Raw genomic sequence first — 22,968 nt, forward strand, 5'->3', positions numbered from 1 at the left:
AGATTGTAAGCTCTTGTGTTCTCCTATTTCCTCATGAACTGTAAGCTCTTGTGTCCCCCTATTTCCTCATAGATTGTAAGCTCTTCTGTCTCCCTATTTCCCCATAGACTGTAAGCTCTTGTGTCCCCCCTATTTCCTCAGACTGTAAGCTCTTGTGTCCCCCTATTTCCTCATAGACTGTAAGCTCTTGTGTCCCCCTATTTCCTCAGACTGTAAGCTCTTGTGTTCACCCTATTTCCTCAAAGACTGTAAGCTTTTGTGTCCCCCTATTTCCTCATAGATTGTAAGCTCTTGTGTCCCCCTATTTCCTCATAGATTGTAAGCTCGTGTCCCTCTATTTCCTCAGACTGTAAGATCTTGTGTTCACCCCCCTATTTCCTCAAAGACTGTAAGCTTTTGTGTCCCCCTATTTCCTCATAGATTGTAAGCTCTTGTGTCCCTCTATTTCCTCATAGATTGTAAGCTCTTGTGTCCCTCTATTTCCTCAGACTGTAAGATCTTGTGTCCCTCTATTTCCTCATAGACTGTAAGCTCTTGTGTCCCCCCCCTATTTCCTCATAGACTGTAAGCTCTTGTCCTCCCCCCCCCTATTTCCTCATAGACTGTAAGCTCTTGTCCCCCCCCTATTTCCTCATAGACTGTAAGCTCTTGTGTCCCCCTATTTCCTCATAGATTGTAAGCTCTTGTGTCCCCCTATATCCTCATAAACTGAAGGCTCGTGTCCCTCTATTTCCTCATGTGGCAGATCTTCATAACGGCGGATGAGTAACTCAGTAACCTAATACAGATTGTGATGTGCGTCTGCTGTATGACTCACAGTAATTACTCTCTAATGAACATGGGATGGAGACGCCATAAAGTAACTCCTCCCATCATCTGTCATGTCATCAGCTGAAGCAGAAGAACAGCATCCCGGCTTCTCAGCATCTCTGGGTCTAGCCAAGATGTTATAGGATTTCTTCTACCTAAGGATCCTCAGACACTTCCTACAGACAGACTGGAGGATGACATGTAGGGCCATGACCTGGGACCACTGCAACTTTCAGCATGAAGGGGCCCCATAGACCACCCACCGAGCTGGAAGTCTCAGACACAACACTCACAGCTAACCACTGAGGTCACTGGTGGTCTACCTCAAGCATCAGATCAGTGACCGAGCAGTGGGAAAGGGGTTCAGAGGGTCTTCTGAGCATCAGGGCTGGTCAATATTCCTTGATGACAAGCCAGAAGATGTCATCTATAGAAGAAAGGAGGCCCCATAGCAAAGATAACAATGGGACAATTATTAAGGTGCTGGATTTTTGGCACCCAGGACTAGTGATGAGCAAGTTTTGAAAAGTTTGGCTCACCTGGTTTTCTGAATTTCAGCAAAAGTTTGGTTTGGTCAGAATTAGTTCGAACTAAACTGGAATTTCCCCAATATCCCTGAGACTGGTGTATAACATTATCTAAGGGGGAAGGAGTGGGCAGAGGAGGAAGAGGATGGGGAGGAGGATCTTAGTGGGTTCAGTCGAGATGAACAGCCTGAGGTTTGAGTTTGCTCCAAAATTTTAGCAGCCACAGAAAATGGCCATATACTTAAGGAGGAGGGCAGATAACTGCATACCCTCAACATGCAGGTAGCAAAGGCATTTCCCAACACTCCCGTATTTTCAAATAATCAAATGTAGCCCCTCTGGAGAGGGGCATCCTGACCAGGTTCCAACCGCCCAATAGAAATGGAGGTGGGACCAAACATCACTGCTCCCCTCTCTCATGGTCACCATAGCCTCTACAGTACATATACCCTTTGAACATCATCAGTGGCAGATGGAGACCTAGAACCCAACTGCTCCCTTAAAGGGGTTGTACCAAGCTTGACTTTTATGACCTACCCATAGGAAAGGTGATAAAAGTTTGATCCTGAGGACATATTTTCCATATTTCCCCTCCTCCTTGCATCAATCCCGTAAACTGGGGTCTCATGTCCCCCTTCCGCTTCACTATGGGCTCACTGCACCCCCACAGAGCATGTGCGACCCCCATTCATTCAATGTCCTCCTAACTGCAGCAGGTGCAGTCAGCCTACAGTAAAGACATGAAAATCCCATTCTGGGGATAAATGGGGGTCTCAATGGTGAATAACCCACTGATCAGACTTTTATAACCTGTCCTATGGGCAGATCATAAAAGGCGATTTTGGTACAACCTCTTTAAAGTAAAGGCTGAGGTGCTCTGTACTGTACCATCTCCATAGGACATGTCGGTGGAGTGCGCCTTTAACCAGACAGAAGGGATTGTGCAAAGATTTCAAGTTATCCCCTATCCTGTGATCGGTGGGGGTCTTACTACTGAAAATCCCCAACCAATCTCAAGAACAATGTCCCCCTCTGCCTGTCACTGTAGGGTCGCTTCTCCTCCTGAAGTGACATCAGAATGAAAAGACTGCTGGCCGTGCGTATGAGGTTACTAGTCCATTTGTTTCAATGGGTCTCACGGCAATCCTCGAGCGCTGGCCGCTCTGCTATCTCTGGCAGTCCCATTGCGTCTTGTGCGACCACCACTCCATTAAGTGTAGGCTGCAGTAATCCTGGAGGGAAGAAGGATGGAGGGACACGGGACCCCCATTCTCGAGATCAGCCGGAGTTATTCCCCTTGCTGAGCCCTTTCATAACCACCACTCAGCGTCAGTCACATCTGACCTGTTTAATACACCAGTGGATTTCATTGACCTAGAAACGTCTTTGCCGACCTGCAGTTTACGGTTCTCTCTGGACTTCAGCCAATCATCATGAAGAACACACAAAAACGCACGCGAGGAGAAAATAACGACAGCGCAGCACAATAACATAGGGCTGACTAGTTAGCAAGGCTCTTATTACATAAGCACCCAGAGGACAAAAAACCCATCCTGATCTAATACTTCCCACAGCTGAGGGTTTGTTACAGTGTATTCGTGTAGAAAATCCTCTGTAAACTGAACACATCAGCGCAACCATCTCTCGCCGTCCTGATAGGTTGTTACAATGAATCAGTGCAGGGAAGATGTATCCATCCGCAGTACAGAGAGGATGATCTAGGGCAGCAGTGTCACTCATCCTCAGCCTTAGGCCGCCTGCACACGAGCAGAAATTCTGCGGCGGGATTTCCGCTGCTGGAAGCCTGCATAGGATTGCGTTAACAAACGCAATCCTATGCAGACGGCCGCGATTTGGCCGCGCGAAATATCGGGGTGGGTGCGGGTGAGTACGTGCTGGTCCCTGCAGGCGCTTGGGTTGGGTCCCGCGGCGAGAATTCCCGCCGCCGGATCCGACCCGCCCATCTGCAGGCGGCCTTACGGTGACCTTCTAAGGGCCAATTGTAATTGTAAGACTGTATAGTAATAGTGACCCCCACAGTGGTCCCAGTAGTAATAGTTTGTGTCCCAATAGTAATAGTGCCCTCATAGTGGACCCAGTAGTAATAGTGACCACCCATACTGGCCCCATTAGTAATAGTGATCCCCATAGTGATCCCAGTAGTAATAGTGACCCCCATAGTGATCCCAGTAGTAATAGTGACCCCCATAGTGGTCCCTGTAGTAATAGTTTGTCTGTTAGTTGCCTCAATAATAATAGTGCCCCAATAGTGGTAATGGTGACCCCCCATACTGGCTCTATTAGTAATAGTTTGTCTGTTAGTTGCCCCAATAGTAATAGTGGCCCCATTAGTAATAGTGACCCCCATAGTGGATCCAGTAGTATTAGTTTCCCCCATATTGGCTCTTGTAATTATAGTGTCCCCTATATTGACCACAGTAGTAATAGGGACCCCCTATATTGGTGGCCCCCGTGGTAATAGTTTCCGCCATGTTGGTCCCACTAGTAATAAGTAACCCCCCTTAGTAGTCCCAGTAGCAACAGTGATGCCCATATTGGTCCCAGTAGTAATAGTAACCCCTATAGTGGCCACAGTAGAAATAATGACCCCACTAATAATAGGGGGGGTCATTATGTATGTAGTAAGCATGTGTATTTCCTGTGCGTAGCACGCAGTGAATGGAAGCAATGAAAGTCTATGGACTTTCATTCTTCCATTCACACCTCCGTTCGAACTGCGTATAAAACGCAGCATGCTCTATTTCTCCACATTTCATATGCAGCCCTTGAAGGGTTCCGTATTGAAATACTGCCTCTTCCACAATGCCTGTGAATGGACAGTGTTTAATACGGAGCTCTGCACAGAAGGGGAGATTTGAAGAAAGAAAGTAGCACTGCGCCATGTCCATGACGTTCGAATCCCGGGCATGCGCAGTGCCAATTACAGCCCTGTGTGATCTCTGCCGGCAGAGCAAATGGGCTGCGATGAGTACAACGCTGCGAGACTCCGTAGCATAGGTAATAAAAATCTGATATGATACCGGTCTCAGAGTGAGACCACCAGGGTTCGGAGAGGTGGGGTCTCTGCTGATCATCCATTGATGCCCTGTTGGCCATCAATAAAGAATAATAAGAGGACTTCTAAAATTATTTCTAAGTTTAGATGGATTTTCATCCTCTGGATGTAAGCAAGTTGTTTCCTATTCACTGACAGCAAGCAGAGATCTTGAAAGCGAATGAACTGAAGCACAGAGTATGTTAGAAAGTTCAGAAGCTGTGCCCGTAATGTCGGCATGCCCCAACCTCAGCGCTGCACCTGCTGCAAGCAGCGCTCAATGATTACACATTATGTTATGTAGCCATCAGCCATTCACAGCAGCGGTGTCGTCACAGAGTCACATTCCGTGGATTGTTATTTGGATTCTTCAATGTTGCAAAATGTCAGCCGGGTCATCGTATCACATGGCGCTCGGTATATTATTGTAACCCAATAGTGCGCGCTCAACCGCAACCCTCAGTCAGCAAAACGAGGCCTCCAGATGTCCGAGGAGAGAACTAAAAGCCTCCCGTCCTGCCTGAATGCCCGAGCCAGCAGAATCTATATACTGCCCCCGCTTCTCCTATATACCCATATGCACCAGTGCTGCGCTACTACAACTCCCAGCATGCCTGTTAGGATAAAGAATTACTGCAATGTTTGATACATTCTGAAACATTGTTACATTGTTTACTGTTACAGTTATTGCTACATTTCCTGCAACATCGTTCATTCCTAGAGACATCTCTGAAGGTGACTAGAGATGAGCGAACCTACTCGGCCACGCCCCTTTTTCACCCGAGCGCCGCGATTTTCGAGTACTTCCGTACTCAGGCGAAAAGATTCTGGGGGCGCCGTGGGTGAGTGGGGGGGTTGCAGCAGGGAGTGGGGGGGAAAGGGAGAGAGAGAGGGCTCCCCCCTGTTCCCCGTTGCTACCCCCCGCTCCGCCACGCCTCCCCCCGCCCCCCGAATCTTTTCACCCGAGTACGGAAGTACTCGAAAATCGCGGTGCTCGATCGAGTAATTACTAGAAACGAGTAGGTTCGCTCATCTCTAAAGGTGACGTCTAACTGTCACTTTGAGGGTATATTTACACGGGCGAGCGCAATATCAGTCCAAGAAACGCGGACCAAAATCAGTCTTGCCAATGTGTGATTTTCCCAGCAAGTGCAATGTGTTTCGTGAGAACAGCGTATCAGATCGCGGTACATACGATTTTTCCCAAGCGTATGTCACGCGAATGAAAATCGTATCACACGTGAATGAAAAAAATCTCATTCCTTACGGGTGTGATGCCATCTTTTATTTACTCCCATAAGAAATAATGGGCAATATCACCCCAAACCCGAACATTTAGTGATCCCTCTACCTCAGACCGTCGGTCCAAGAGAAAAGTCGCTCGTGGGAATTACATAATTGAAATCATTAGATGATTTTTATGCGCAATATCTGACCAGTCAAATATTGCGCATGACAAACGTCATAGTGAATGACCCTGACGTGAGGCGGTAGAGCACCACTGCCTGGAAACAGAATTCCCCATTAGATACAGTTGGCCCAAAGTAGAAGGACGCCACTCACCTGCCGTGAGGCAAATAAGCAAGACCACCCAGTAGTCCATGATCTATCCGGGATGTTCTGGCGCCACCAGAAGTCTTCTCCTCCCCGGTCGCTCCAATGTCTATCGCTTCTTAAGACGTTGCAGTGGTATCTTTAATCTTCTCGTTACATTTCCTGCCTCCTCCAGGTCTCCTTATACTTTAGAACACTTGTTCTTCGTCTTGTCCCCCCTGTAGAGTCCTCCAGCCCCCCTCCTCTTAGTCCTCTTCTAGAAGATGATACCTGATCCCCCTGATCATTCCAAGGGGGCTAATTTTAGATGAAGATGGAAGCAGACAGCGTCCCACCCCTGCCCTTTCCTTATCGGATGATGCCCCCCACACGTCTCGAAGGGAGGGGGGGGACTTCTGGATTCTGAGACTGTTTTCTGGAAGATAGATGAAGATCTGGAGAAAAAAAGAAGAAGAGAAGAGGTTTTAATATCTGTGATGTATCAGCGAGGTGACGGGGCAGGAACCCGAGCAGCTGTCACCGAGCGGCTTCTAATGTTCTAGATTCCGGCTACGGAAATGACCTTCTAGTCTGGGAAGATTCTCAGAACTGGCTGTGACGCCTCGCAGAAGTGACTAGACAATTGCTGAAGTAACAGTCACAGATAGCACCAAAATTCCTTTAATCCAGATGTAGCAAATCTAACTTTCCTCAGAGCGCCATTGTAACCTCCGGTACCGCAGTTTGGGGGTCCTTGCAACTGCTTTCCAATGTCTTTTGTTGTGTTATGAGAACTATAGCTTCTCAGTGGCTTAACCCTTTAATTAACAGCCATTTTTCCGGTTTTCATTTTCGCTTTTTTCATCCTTGCCTTTCAAGAGACAAAACTTTTTATTATAGCCAATAAGGGCTTGTTTTTTTGCAGGATAACTTGTACTTTTTAATGCTACCATTGTCTGTATTGTAGGGGAAACTTTTTAAAACCGGGGGTGAAATAGCAAGAAAAACGCAATTGTGTATTTTTTGGGTTGGGCTGGTTGCTTTTGCGGTGTTCATGGTTTCGGTAAAAAAATGACATGCTCACTCCATCCTGTGGGTCAATGTCATTCCCTCAATACTATATTTATAGGTCTTTGGGTTTGACTGCTTTAAATTCTTTTAGGGACCTTTAAGGCCTCATGTCCACGGGGAAAATCAGGCCCGCCGCAGATTCTCCATGCAGAATCCCGTAGCGGGTCCCTCCTTTCCCGCGGACATGAGGCCTAAAAAGAAGAATTACTCACCTTTCCGGACACTCCGGATCTGCCCTTCGTCGTGGCCGGACCTTCTTTCTTCGGCCTGGCGGATGTACTCGGCAGCGTGCCGCACGAATGCGCCATGCACTCTATTTTTTCTTTTTTTAACTCCTGCTCTCCCGTGCCGGTGCGCAGGAATTCAGCTGTTGGTGTACCGCGGATCCAGACGGCTTCCATAGGCTTCAATAGAAGCTTGCAGGAGCCGTCCCTGCGGGAGACCCGCACGAAAATGGAGCATGCTGCGGGTGTTTTCCCGCACACGCAATCTGCATCTCAGGGAAAAATGACATCTGCAGGTATTTAATTACCTGCGGGTGTCCAATGCATCCCTATGGGGCGCAGATCCGCGTGCGGGAGAAATGCTGCGGATTTTAAATGTTATTTCGCTGGAACTTCGCCAATCTTTTACCCCATTGAAAAGATATGGAGAATGCCGTGGACTTCTGCCACAGCTGTGACAGCTGTGGCAGAAGTGCAGCATGCTATCCCATTGCTTTCAATGGGATCAGCGCTGCTGCCAGTCCCATTGAAAGCAGTGGTTTGTAGCAAACCACTGAGCGGCGGAGAGGTGAGTAATTTAAAAAAAAAAAATTTTACCACTTATTGATGATTTTCAGGGAAGGGCTTACATTTCAAGCCCTTCCCCGAAAATCATACTGGAGGTTTTGTCACAAACCACTGCTTTCAATGGGATCGGCAGCAGCGCCGATCCCATTGAAAGCAATGGGATAGCATGCTGCACTTCTGCCACAGCTGTGACAGCTGTCACAGCTGTGGCAGGGGATGGAGGAAACTCCTGCCACAGATGTGACCTCTGTCACAGCTGTGGCAGAAGTCCGCGGCATTCTCCATATCTTTTCAATGGGGCTAGCGCTGCTGCTGTTGGCCCCATTGAAAAGATTGGCAATGTTCCAGCGATTTACCAGCGTTTTTCTCGCACTGCGCTGCGAGACTTTTCACTTACTCTCGCAGCGCAGTGTAGAAAAAAACGCCAGTGTGTGTCCACCCTTATACTTACTTTTCCCTGTCGTACTCCTGGGGTCAGTGTTGGAAGACGTTTTTTAATGCATTGAGTGGAGCTACTAAATAGTCCGCCCGTTCTAATTTTTTAATGGACTCAATGGGTCAGCTACCTTCAGGCCACAGCTTAGCTTATAGGGCTAAAAGCAGCTGACAGATTCCCTTTAAGGCCTCCGGCACATGAGACTACAGGTCAGTGGTCATCACATGTCCTATTCCTGTCTGTATCACGGATGAGAAACAGAACATGCAAATGCATGCCAATGTGCTGGCTCAGCGTAAATGGGATAGTACATGGACTGTCTGCTGTCCAATGCCAATTGCACCCGACTCACATTCATGGTTAGTTTGCACCTAGCTATACACACTTACTGCCTCAGCTCGCCCGCCACGAGAATGCACTGCGCTTGCTGTCATACATCATCCACCTCATCGCCACGCGGGAACCCAGCTTTTATAGCACATCCCCCATGCGACCATGCTTCCACTCTCACACACGGCGACGGCTGCCAAGAATGCTGATTACCGATGCCACAAACTGCAATGTCATACTTGTAGTACAGGCACCGAAGTGATGGCGGACGGCTCATGTTCATCTTTTATGTTACAGGTATATAGAGGGCTTTATATCTTAATGCTGCGGTACAAGGAACCTGTCATCAGGTTTCTACAATGCAATCTATGATAAACCTTTAGCAGCACTGCAAATGAGATTTCCTTATCACTAATTAGTTTTCAAATCCGTGCGCCGCTACCTTTATAATCTGCTTCTGAAGTTTCCCTGTACTGTTGAAGAGTCAGATTCTTCTATCAGCGCCGGGCCAGGCATGCCCGTGTTCTTGGTTGGCATGCATTCTGCTTTCCCTTCTTTGCTGTAATCCTGCGCAGGCACCATAGCAAACCTTGACTGCGCCTGCGCACCTCAGCTCTGTTACTTTAGCAGTGTACTGCGCATGCGCCTTGAGGATTGCTGCTCTCACAGTCTTCTGACCTCAAACCCAGTTGGAGCAATGATCCTCAAGATGCATGCGCAGAATGCCTCTGAAGTGTCAGCTAGTAAGGGAGGGCTGATGTGCGCAGGAACAGGCAGAGTTTGCTACGGCACCTGCGGAGGATTACAGTGTAGAAAGGAAATCAGTATGCATGCCAATCAAAACACGGGCATGCCTGGCGTGGCGCTGAGGGGAAAAATCTGACTCTTGTGCAAACTCTGATTCTGTAGCAGTGTCAGGCACTTAGTTGGAGCTTCAGGTGTAGGAGAGTAGTCAGGGAAAGGACAGGAGTCAGCAACGGTAGGTCTTGTGTGCGGGACAAATGGGGGCAGCAGGTAGCGTTGCCAGAAGGAAAGCCAGAAGGCGTATCAGGAGTTCTCAGTTTAGATAGCAGAGGAACAGGCAGTACTGGAGCTAGTTGAAGACTTGTGAAGCACAATAATCACACACTGGTGCAGTGGCAGGGTCAGGCTTATATAATGAGCATAATTAGGAACAGAGGCAGGGTCAGGACAGGGGCTGAGTTTGCAGTATCTGGGAACAAGGCAGAGAGTAATGCAGGGGAACTGTCCAAAGGCTGGATGACTCAGTAGTGAGAGGTTTTGAGGAGGGCAAGAATCCCCAGTTAGATTCCTGACAGATTCTTTTCAGCTCATTATCAGCGCTGTTAACAGTTTATAATAGATTGCATTGTATAAACATGATGACAGGTTCCTTTAAATGCAGGCCTGGGAGGTTCCTGAGGTGTGGCCATATGGGCGCACGACCTCAGACCAAAAACTGGAGAGAGAGCAGCGAGCAGCCACAGCCTAGTAACACTCAACAGGTTGGCGCACAGAGCACAGTGAGAAATGGGTCCTACAGACATTGCAAGTGACACAAGTACTTTTCTGCATTATGCCCATATTAGCCACCCATAATGGGACCACTCACGGCCTAGCCCATATGGGACTGCGTGAGTAAAACCTGGAAACGGGGTAAAAAGCAAGCGAATGAACTGTTCATATTGGTGGCGTCGAGCCTTCTGTTTATTTACAGACTTGGACTCTTATACTGTTACGACCCATTGTCGGGCCAGACCGAATTACAAAAACAGTAGGAACAGGGGCTGGGCTGTCTGGTGATACTATAGCACCTGCTCTAACAGCAAGGACCACCGAAGCTTCTGATCCCTGCCATTTAACCCTTTACAATGCGACCACAGCATGTATAAAGGATTACAGAGGCAGAGGGCTCACTCTGACCCATCAAAACCATAATCATGGGGTCCCAATGGGTTGACATGACACTTGAGGCTTGAAGATGGCCTCTAGGTCTGCCATGTATGGTGGCCTATGAGGCTGAGCCTCTGACTTAGCTTCATAGGCAATATAATACATCGCTGTAGTTAAGTATAGCAGTGTATTATAAGAACCATCAAAGGTAGAGATATTGAAGTCCTATAATAGGAAAAAACAAAAGTTAAAAAAGTATTTAAAAATAAGTAAAAAAATACAGTATATATATAAAAAAAAAAACGTTAAAACTCCACCCTTCCCCCTTTACTATGCAAAAAAAAAATCATTACAACTTTGGCACTGCCATACTCGTAATGACCCGCAGAAAAAAAGTTAGTACAGTATTTGACCTGCACGGTGCTTGCTGTGAAAAAAAAATAAAAACCATGGAGAAAATAGCTAATTTTGTGTATTTTAAAAGAGAACAAAAAGCCACATGGATCGCATGGAGCCACATGGGAAAAAAACGTTGGGGGGGGGGGGGGGGTCTTTGAACGCGAAAATACAAATAATTACGTCTTTTTTTTTTTACAAAGGTAGCAAGATATAAAAAAACCATTTTTAATTCGGTATTGACGTAATCGGACCGCAGAAGTAATTTTACTTATCATTTACACTGCATGGTGAACGGAGTGAAAAAAAAATGTCAAATTTGCTGATTTTGTTAATCTTGCCTCTAGAAAAAACTAAATAAAACACTGATCAAAATGTTAGGTTTTAAAAAATAAAATTAAGAGGAGAGCTCTCAAAAAAGTGTTTTTAGTGTGCAAAAATAGCAAAATATGAAAAACTGAAAAATTAAAAAGTTCTGGCTCCTGGAATGCAATGATGAAAAAAAACAAAAATTGATTTTTCATTAGGGCATAAAATGGGCCATCACTAAGGTGTTAAAGGGGTTGTCCCGCGCCGAAACGGGTTTTTTTTTTTTTTAAACCCCCCCCCCGTTCGGCGCGAGACAACCCCGATGCAGGGGTTAAAAAAACCACCCGCACAGCGCTTACCTGAATCCCGGCGGTCCGGCGTCTTCATACTCACCTGCTGAAGATGGCCGCCGGGATCCTCTGTCTTCATGGACCGCAGGGCTTCTGTGCGGTCCATTGCCGATTCCAGCCTCCTGATTGGCTGGAATCGGCACGTGACGGGGCGGAGCTACACGGAGCTACACGGAGCCCCATAGAGAACAGGAGAAGACCCGGACTGCGCAAGCGCGGCTAATTTGGCCATCGGAGGGCGAAAATTAGTCGGCACCATGGAGACGAGGACGCCAGCAACGGAGCAGGTAAGTATAAAACTTTTTATAACTTCTGCATGGCTCATAATTAATGCACAATGTACATTACAAAGTGCATTAATATGGCCATACAGAAGTGTATAGACCCACTTGCTGCCTCGGGACAACCCCTTTAAATAGAGATGAGCGAGCATACTTGCTAAGGGTAATTACTCGAGCGAGCATTGCCTTTAGCGAGTACCTGCCCGCTCAAGAGAAAAGGTTTGGTTGCCGGAGGCGGGCGGCGGGGGAGAGTGGGAAGGAACGGAGGGGAGATCTCTTTCTCCCTCTCTCCCCCCAGCTCCCACCTGCTCACTGCCGCAACTTACCTCTCACCCGCGCCGGCAGCCGAACCTTTTATTCCGAGCAGGCAGGAACTCACTAAGGACAATGCTCGATCGAGTAATTGCCTTTAGCGAGTATGCTCGCTCATCTCTAGTGTTAAACATGTTTGTGGAGCACCCAAACCATGATGTCTGGCAATATAGCGTTTCCCCCGTGGTCTCCGGTACACAGCAGCACTACATAAGGTGGGCGTTCCAGGGTATGAGCCAGCATGTGAGGATAAGGCCACTGTGGCTCCAGTCTGACACTCTCGGTATCACAAACTGCTCCCGACCTATCACCGAACCGAGTCACCGAATTGTCCGGCTCTGTGGGTGAGGGAAGACCCCCAGCCTGAGCCCCGGTGAATCATAACAGGAACACAAATAACTTTGGCCTAAACTTTACTGGATTTCACCAACTTTGACACCATTGAGAAGTTTAGCACTTTTGCACTTGGTGGAGCTGCGCATGTAAACTGCTGACGCCAACCTCTGAGCAGCCCGGACGGGCCCCTACATCTGCGCAGGGCAGTCACTTCATGAGAAATGAGCGGATGACTGGGGGAAAAAACATCAATTATGGGTTCATACTGGAGTGTGGGTGTCCGTGGGGCCAAACGGCCCTGATCCAGGTAACATCCGTTCTGCTGTAGCAGCTCTATGTGTTCATTATTCCGCCCGTCTCTTCCTGCGTTGCTCACCAGATCTGCCGCTCTCAGTACATAGAGTTTTACTAAGCGCAGGAATTCCTCGCCGCCAGCTGCTGCGCATTCACACTTACATCTATATGTATAGTTTTCTCGAATTTGTCAATGTGTGGCTTTTTGCCCCAGACTGCTGCTCTTGTTTAACTTGCCCTAATTCTACAAGCTAAGGGCTCCTTCACACGGGCGTATTTGTGCGTAATATATCCTGCTCTATGCTTGTGCACATTTGCGCACCAAGCGTCCCCATAGAAGTCTATAAGAGGTGCACAGATCTGCAATCCATTGTTGTCTGACAGGTCGTCCCGTATAAAAGGTCCCCAAGGGCAGTTCATTTAAAGGGAACCTGACACTGCTACAACTTCATAGATGCCCTGTGGATACTGAGCGAGAGGCTGCACCCATGATGCACCTTCCAACGTGGCAGTTAGAGGTTGCATCCTATATAACCCATGGTAAAAATAACTATAGTGTACTTGAATAGGAAGGCATGGATGCGCTACATGATGGTAGGGTGTATGGGCTCCTGGGGGCCACGGAACATGGATTTCAATTTTGTGCTGTGACACCTGAAAGAGATGCCGCTGCTATGACTGAAGTAGGGAAAGTTGTCTCAAAGTGGCCTCCTTCTGTTGTAATAGCGGCATATCATCCCAGAGGTCATCCACCGTCATCTGTAGGATATCCAGGTACTGATCTGCATTGAAAGTCCCTGGAATGAGCACAAGTCCAACGAGGCAACTGCAACGAATTCCAACCCACACTGAAATTTGCAGTGTCGTCTGATTGGATGGTGCTATTACTAGTAATTTCCATTGCACCTGCACTGAATCGGCACTTCTCTGTTCACCAGGACAGTCATGCTTTAGGTTAAAGGGCTTTTCCACTGTGATTAGAATAATCCTCTGAAGACAAACAGGGTGTTCTGCTGGGAAGAACCCCAGTGATCCGCTGTAATCAGTGGGATAACCGAGCAGCAGGTGTTCAGTATCCCTACAGCACTCCCACAGGTGTAAGGAAGTATTACATAGTTCTCCAATGCCCAATTCTTTGTAGCTTCTAATAGATGGAGCTTCCAAATGAGGGACCTTTTGTTTTAAAGGAGAACACGGCAATGGGTTTTCTGAAGCAGACATCCCCCGTAACTACACCAAATAAATGCCCCATGTCACGTAGCAGGGTGAGGGGAAGGAGGAAAGGCTCTTAAATTGTGGAGTGACTGGTACCCAAATTTCCCAGACACCAGAAAAGTGACCATGAGCCACAGCCACAACTCTACAGCAATCCACCTGGCCCTGCACTGTAAGCCAATTTGTCCTTCACTGGGCAAGAGGAGAGAGGGGAAGGGATGATACCCATCGATCCCGCCTCTGGTCCTCAAACACTCTGCAGTATTGCAAGTTAGCAGTCGTTAGAATACAGGCTGATTTGTATCCATCTTTCCCAGGCTCCTGCACACATGCTAAGTGGAAGCTCAAATCACCCACCTGCTCCGTTCTAACGCTCTCCAGAACTCTACAATATGCATACAAAACGCTGCCACCACCAATTTCGTAACGGTAAATTGGATCCCGATTTATGAGTACAATCTTCGGAGAATCTGGTTTCGTGTTACACGGACGAGGCTCACTAATTAATTTAAAGTTTAATTCTCAAAGAAAAGAGCAGCGCTTATTTACAGAAAAAATACAAAAATGATGTTACAAGATAATCAGCAAGAGACTTACATATGATATCACAGACAGTAAAAAAGTAGGGATTATAGTAAGAGTGTTATCATTCTTTGGCTTGGACCATCAGCCCAGACCTCACGTATAGTGAACTCCAAGGGGCTGACCCTGAGCACACGTCCATGTGCGATTTTTAAACTCTCACTGGGGTAACTCCCATTTAGTTCCTTCCAGCCCCCATGGGGGATGGCTTATCTTGGGACACATAATCCCCTGGCATACATATTTCCTTCATAACTCGGTGTGGGTGTGCCCCACCATGAAAATATGACAACCATGTTTCCTGTTGTGATTCTATGTGCGTTTTGAGCCCACATGAGTAGTTTTGGATGCATCTGGTCCGAGATACGCAATTCTCAGTTCCTGAGCATCGTGCCGATATGGGAGTCCCTGCAACTTATTCGCAGTGATGCGATATTCCACAAAATATCCTCATCAGCGGGCTGCGACACACAGATCTTTCATAATTCCTAAATTACATTTTTCTTTGTCTTAAGGGCACGGTTCTTTTGTTAACTTTGCCTCTAAAAATGATCAGGTCCGTTACGACCGTTTGGACCAGTAAGGGAGGGAAAGAGCTGCTGAGGTGTGAAGCCTGTTTCCTCTCCTTATCTCCTAATATAAACATTTTCTGGCTTCAGAGGGGCTGTAGGACATCAAAGACCCCCTGGGGGAGAGTGTAACAGCCTTTGCTGAAGTCTACTTCAAAGGTAGTTCTGCACTCAGCTTTCCTTTATGCGGAAAGACCACTAACTCTTCTCTCTACAAACTATACAAAATGCATATTATCAATCTCATATCTTTATCTGCCTCTCTGGTATCTATCTACCTGTCTAATATCCAAATTCAAAGGGGAAGGATGTCAACTCAACTTTACTAGTGTCCTGAACGGCAGCTGATTGATACTGGACAGCTGGGGGGGGGGGGGGGGGTTATCTCTATACATTACACCCCAGGTCAGGAATAGTGATCTCCAGTAGAATGTTCTGTCCTCCAGGGTCCATGCAGTAGGCGAATGTTTCTTCTGATCCTTCCCTACAATGTGGTATGGCTGAGTGTTCATAGACATAATAGTAAAGGAAGGTATTGGGCCCTGGATTGGGCCCTGGAGAGCTGTATCTTGAGGCTCCTGGACCTTACAAGCCCCCCCCCCCCCATACACCATCTATAGCACTGCTGACCTCCAATGTGGTGGCTGTCCATTGCATTGGGTCCGGATGTAATTGCAAGTTCTGCCCCGTATAGCTAGAGCCTGCGGAGATCCACCTTAACCCTTAGAGGCCCTTTGATTAAACTTCTGCTTCCCTGCACCTCCTGCTTCCTTTGATCTTGCTCTTCGTCACGGCTTCCTCTTTCTGGCTCCCTCCTCGGGGACAGTTCATGTAATTATGACACAATCCTTAATCATCTCTTCCATAATGAAGCTGAATATTAATTAATGGCGGTTTTCTATCGCACTATTTCCTGGTGTTTCGGGGGATTTGTACTGAGCTCTTTTCCATCTGTGGTTTGTCTTGTTTTGGAGTCCTGTCTTATACTCCAGTCACATCCAGAGCTGCTTTCAAAGCTTTCCAGGTCAGCCTTGGAAGAGATTTTTCTGCACCTTGTTAAAGTCTACCTGGGCGTCATTTCAACTCCCACAATGCACTGCTCCGTGGTAGCTCTGAACGATGTCACGCCTTATTATTTATTAACGAGAGGATCTTGACGAGAAGAAAAATGATCAGAGATGAAAGTCGTCTTTTATCATCAGATTTTGGAAAGTTTCTGTTATTATAGCACGAGGGGATCAGTAAAGAATGAAGTGTGTCTTACTCACTGAGCCACCTTTTTATAGCGGTGGTTTCTACTATATGCAACTATTGCAAAACTACAACTCCCAGCATGCTAAGAATGGTAGTGTGCAGTCACAGCTCGCTGGACACTACAGTATAGCACCCGGTGACCCACAGTTCTGTACTCTTACTCACTGAGCCGTATTTCCAGCTTATGAACTACACACAGTTTTTGACATGCAGCTGCTGGATTGGCTGAGTATCTCATGTAAAGTGACATCATCACACTGGGAATGGTGATGTCACTAATTCCAACCCAACATCCAAACAATGTCATTCTGCTCCCACACTCACCCCAGGTCAGAATATAGTGACTTAATTAAAACAACCCCCCAGCCATGGAGAAACAAAGATGGCCGCACAAGCTTTTCTGACCACCTGATGCACACTGTCCATTAGTATGAGACTTTATACCTGCTCTGACTGACCAGTGCTGCCACATGAGCCATGCTCGCCAGTCAAAGTCAAGGTAGTGTTAAAGACCAGCGATACATACTAATACACAGTGTTCATCAGGTAGGTAGAGAAGCGGTGCGGCCATCTTTGCTTGCCCAGGCCCGAAGGGTCGCTTTAATGTTCCAAATTCTCTGCATGAACCTCCATCACTAGAGCCGGCCCATTACTTACCCTTCTCCATTATAGCAGGCTGTAACATATTAAACTGCCATCTATCTCAACGTCCCGTGTGGGCTGTAAACACTGCATCTCCTGCCCTGACTATCTCTGTATGAACTGCTATCACTGCATGGACCTCATCACTGCAAGGACCATCATCACTGCACGGACTCCATCACTGCACGGACCCCATCACTGCACGGACCCCATCACTGCACAGATCCCATCGCTGCACAGACCCCCTCACTGCACAGATCCCATCGCTGCATAGACCCCCTCGCTGCACAGACCCCCTCACTGCACAGATCCCATCGCTGCATGGACTGCCATCACTGCACGGACCCCATCACTGCACGGACCCCATCATTGCATGGACCCCATCACTGTATGAACTGCTATCGCTGCATGGACCCTGTCACTGCAAGGGCCACCATCACTGCACGGACTCCATCACTGCATGGACCTCATCACTGCAGGGAACCCCTCACTGTACAGACCCCATCACTGCACGGACCCCATCACTGCACGGACTCCATCACTGCATGGACCTCATCACTGCAGGGAACCCCTCACTGTACAGATCCCATCGCTGCATGGACTTTCATCCCTGAATGGACTGCCATCACTGCACAGACTCGCATCGCTGTCTAAATACCTAATGATGAACAGACTCCCATCTCCACAGAGGGGCGCACATGCGGCTCTATTGCACTGGGTCTGAGGGCAAAAACACATGGCCGTATATGTAACTACACTCGCTGCTTCAGAATTGCTGTGGAGCGTAATTGCGCATGAAGGGGTTTTGCTGCCAATCACATCAACAACCTCAATAAAAATGCATTGTGCCGTGACCCAGGTGGGGTCAGGGTCTGTATTTAGGGGTTCTGGTCTGGTTCTATTTTTAGGGATATGGGTCTGTATTTATTTAGTGGTTGTGGTCGGGGCTGTATTTAGAGGGTCTGCATTTATTTAGGAGGTCTAATCTGGAGTCTGCTTTGGGGACTAAAATATAAGTTAGAGGGTTTGAGTTTGTATTTTTTTAAGGGGGACCTGGATTTATTTTAGGGTCTGAATGTATTTGTGTTGGTACAGAGGCTGGGAATTGCTGCAGAAGAGAGGGGTAAAACATGTCTCAGCAGGGAACTCTACAGTTGTCAGCAGAAATCATCATGGAGGTCTGGGCAGGACGGAGAAGAAAAATAAATAAAATGTTTACAATGCAATGAGATGTCACCTGCAGTCACTGTATAGATTAGCCGTTATCTCTACTGACCTGTACGCTATAGTAAATCCTTGCATTCCACAGAAAGTGTCAATGAAGCTCAGGCCTGAATAACAGATGGGCGTTACTATCCCTCTTGTCATGGAGGATTGGTCCCTATAGCACCTGATGCTGTAAGGGATGAAAGGCACAGCCCTTACACAAGCAATATGGTAACTTACATCCATCTATGTGCTGTGCTGCATCTAATGCAGTCTATTCTTTCCAAATATTTCCCATATTTGTAGTGCTGAGCCTTATATATGTGATTGATATCAGCTCCTCTTATAACACTCCAGCACTGATATAATCTCCAGAGACATTTACATCATATGTGATTGATATCAACCCCTCTTATAGCACTCCACTACTGTTATAGCCTCCAGAGATATTTACAGTATATGTGACTGATATTAGATGTCCCTCTTATAACGCTCCAGTACTGATATAACCGACAGAGACATTGAGGCCGCCTGTCCATGGGCGTTGCGTCTTAACGCCACGGATTTCCGCCACGAGAGAGCACTAAAGTCACCGTGATTTTCCGCGATGAACCTATCATTATAATAGGTGCATCGCGGCATGCCGCAATTATTATATGTGAGCGGAAAAAATCGCAGTGGATTTCTGCTTGTGTACATCAGGCTGTGCTTTACATAGTTATCCTATGGAAAGCGTTCACTGAGTTACCCGCATGCGGATTATCGGCGCAGATAATGCAATGCAGCATCGCCCGCGGACAGGAGGCCTTACATCGTATATGTGACTGACAGCTGCTCCTCTAATAACACTCCAGTACTAATATAACATCCAGAGATATTTACAGGAAGTGTGACGGATATCAGCGTCTCCTCTTATAGCACTCCAGTACTAATATAACATCCAGAGATATTTACAGTATGTGTGACAGATATCAGCGTCTCCTCTTATAACACTCCAGTACTAATATAACATCCAGAGATATTTACAGTAAGTGTGACGGATATCAGCGTCTCCTCTTATAACACTCCAGTACTGATATAACCTCTAGAGACATTTTTTAGGGTTAGTGGCCCTTTAAAAATCGTATAATGCTCCCTTATAAGCCCTGCTAGTACAAGTGCACCAAACACATCCGTATACAGCGACAGGCTTCATGCCACTATCTACTCTGCACCCAAAGGACCCAGAGTCTTCCAAGGAGTAAACAACAGGAAGTGATGTGTGCATCAGCTGGACGCTTCCCCTGTGGGTTGAGGTCTGATAGATCTTCTATTCCAATCATCCCCATAAACTTCTACATGTAGTTGTTGGATTATCAGCGCCTCCTGTCTTGGTCCAGTGCCGTGCGGGCAATCATGTGGCATAGATGAAGTGTCATAGGGGTCTCACAGTATATGCACATATGGTATATAACACTGCATACACTACCTTATATAATATTATACACTCTTTATTCCATGCCTCTATACTAATGTGCTATCTCTGTTATAAAGTGTTACTTCGATATAATTTCTAATATGACATTATATAGCACAGTATACACCCATATAGCATGGTATATAACATGCGTGCACTGTGCTATATAACATTACATACCACAGTATACGCGCATAGACTATGGTATATAATACAGCACACACTACATTATATATTACTATGCATCATAGTATTCACATATATATCATGGTATATAACATGCGAGCAGTGTTGTCTAATATGTATTACAGTATACATGCATATGTCATGATATATAATACTATGTGCACTGTGTTAGATATTATCATATATCACGATACATCCCTTATATAATATTATGTATCACAGCATACACACATATCATGGGATATAACGTGTGCACTGTGCTGTATAATATTATGTATCACAGTATATGTGCATATACCATGGTATATAATACTGCACATACTCCATTACATATTACTATGTATCACACATATATCAAGGTATACAATACTGTGTGCACTGGGTTTGATAATATTATTTATCATGGTATATAACACTGCATTTTACATTACGTATCACAGTGTATACACGTCTTGTGGTATATAATACTGAGTTATATAATATTATGTATCACAGTACACATATAGCATACATAATATTATATAACGCAGTGTTTTATAATATTACATATCACAGTATACACACATATATTGTCCCATATAATACTATGTGTACTGCGTTAGATAATATATATCATCGTGTATAGCTCTGTGTTATATATTATGTATCCAAGTAAGCATACATGTATCATGGTATATAACACTACATTATATCACAGTATACAAACCTATCATGGTATATAATAGTAATATGTCACAGTATACACATATATATATATATATATATCATTGTATATAATACTACGTGCACTGGCTTAGATAACATCTTATATCATGGTGTATAGCACTACAATATATATCATAGTATACACACATATATCATGGTATATAATACTATGTGCACTGCATTATATCATATATTGCGGTATATAATACTGCGTGCACTGTGTTAGATAATATCATATATCATGGTATATAGCATTGTGTTATATATTATGTATCACAGTATACAGACATATATCATGGTATATAACTCTGTGCACTGCGTTATATAATATTATACACACTGTATCTTGTAGTGCGCTCCCCTCTATAGTAATGTCCTATCACTTCTATCATATGTGTCCCCTTCTCTGGCATGGGTCAGCTATGAGGCCCCACTACATCGGTAGAGTTGGGTTTCCTGCCCAGACACTGCAGTTACTTCTGTGAACACTGCAGTCACCATCGCCCAGTGTTGGTGGGCAGCCATGGACCCTCTGCACTGATACCACCTGCCCACATGGACCCTCTGCACTGATGCCACCTGCCCACATGGACCTTTTGCACTGATACCACCTACCTACGTGGACCAGTAGAAGCCTCCAACAGCCCCATCCATGACCTTGTCCCTCCCAGCATCGCCTGACCTGTGCCCTCCCTACTCCATACCCACCATGCCGACCGGTAGCCTCCACACCCTTGGCCCCTGTGCCATCTCCACCGCTGTCCCAGTCATTGCCTCCATCTGTGGCCTCCTCATCCCCTCCCTGGTCTCTGCAGCACCCCCTCATCTCTAGTAAGTCAGTGCATGCTGCAGACTGGGCACGGTACACACATACAAGGGCCACTTGCCTCGGTCTCCTGCTCCTCTCAGGTGCTGCCGCTTGCAGAGGGACCGCAGCCAGGTAACCGTCTCCCAGCCAGGGATTTCCTACGATGTTGTCCAAGCAACGCAATGCGGAGTAATTCCTGCTGTTTCCCTGGGAGACAACAGTCCTGTATGTGTCTCCCTCCCTATATGTCTCCCCCCTTAGCCGTCCTGTTCTCGTCCTCCCATCCCCCCCATCTGCCTGTCTCTTTCCCACCCTGTCCTCCACCTCCCACTGTCACTTTCTGTCTCTTCTTGCCTGCTTTATCTCTGTCATATCTCCCATTCTCTGTCCCTCCCTCTCTGCCTCTCTGCTGCACTGATGGAAGGAGGCAGAGCTGAGGATCCTGAGCACATCAGTATGCAGGGCAGGCGCCGCTGTCCATGGTGCTGCTCGGGGGGCTCAGAGGTGTAGTATTGCGTCATTCCTACTGCATGGCCTCATTCATGCGTCTGCTGCACGGCTTCACGGCAGCAGTAGTACCAGATGGCACTGATAGGCTGACGCAGCTGCTGCATGGGAGTAGTAGTACATTGGTTGTCCTACAGCACTTGGGTTCTGGGTCCAGCCAACAACTGCATGGAGTTTGTATGTTCTCCCCATGTTGGTGGTTCCTCCCAGGTGTAGGTGAACTTAGATTGGACAATATGTGTACAGCTCTGCAGAATATATATATATACACTGATAGGTGCAGCATTGTAGGTTCATGGGCGTTGTAGTACAGTCACTGCAGTTGGCGAGCTCCATGCTGGGCTCTTAGGTGCAGTATGGGGTAACTAATGCACTCATGGGAGTTGTAGTACAGTCACTGAATGGTGCAGTAGAAAGTGAGTGCCGGAGGGCACAGGTATAGTATATGCTCAGAGTATATACTGTAGTATATGCTCAAAACAAGTATAGGGGCTCATAGGTGGAGCGCTGTGTAACACTTACTTTTTGCGTAAGTTCATCAATATGTCTTCTGTACAGGCTGATGGGAGTTGTAGTAGACTGTCACTGTATAATGTAGTAGATAGGGTCAGAGCAGGTACAGGGGGCGCAAAGGTGCAACATTGTGTAAGGCTTGCTGTATACAGTCATTATGTAATGCAGCAGGTACAGGGGGATAACTCACACTTATTGCATCCGTTCATTGACAGGTCTGCTGCACAGACCGATGGGAGTTGTAGTAGGTCACTAACTAATGCAGTAGATGAGCTCCAAGCTCTGTCCTCAGACTGAGTTCAGGGGTCATAGGTGCAGTATTGTGTAACTCTCAGCTATTGCATCAATTCATGCTGCACAGACTGATGGGAGTTGTAGTACAGTATCACTACGTAATGCAGTAGATAAGCACAGAGCAGGTACAGGGGGCCTATTGATGGAGCATTATATAACACAAACTGCATGGGCTCATGGGAGTGGTAGTACAGTCACTATTTAAAGGTGCTGTTCACTTGTAAATTACTGAGGGTCTGCCCGCTGATCAGCTCTTCTTTGGGCCGGCGTGCTTGTGTACTAATCTGATTTCTGTAGGAAGCAAGCA

General features: G+C 46.6%; 1 protein-coding gene across 1 annotated transcript in view; it reads right to left on the reverse strand.

The window, feature by feature from the left end:
- Positions 1-21,585, reverse strand: part of SCN1B (sodium voltage-gated channel beta subunit 1) — a 54,604-nt gene extending 33,019 nt beyond the window's left edge. Inside the window, exons 1-2 of the mRNA XM_066606450.1 lie at positions 21,427-21,585; positions 5,956-6,380 (exon numbers count right to left, since the gene is read on the reverse strand). Coding sequence (XP_066462547.1) covers positions 5,956-5,995 — 40 coding nt within the window. The 5' untranslated portion in view covers positions 5,996-6,380; positions 21,427-21,585. The remainder of the gene's footprint in view (positions 1-5,955; positions 6,381-21,426) is intronic.
- Positions 21,586-22,968: the final 1,383 nt, after the last annotated feature.

Source organism: Eleutherodactylus coqui, chromosome 6 (assembly GCF_035609145.1).
Source record: "Eleutherodactylus coqui strain aEleCoq1 chromosome 6, aEleCoq1.hap1, whole genome shotgun sequence".
Lineage (NCBI taxonomy): Eukaryota > Metazoa > Chordata > Amphibia > Anura > Eleutherodactylidae > Eleutherodactylus > Eleutherodactylus coqui.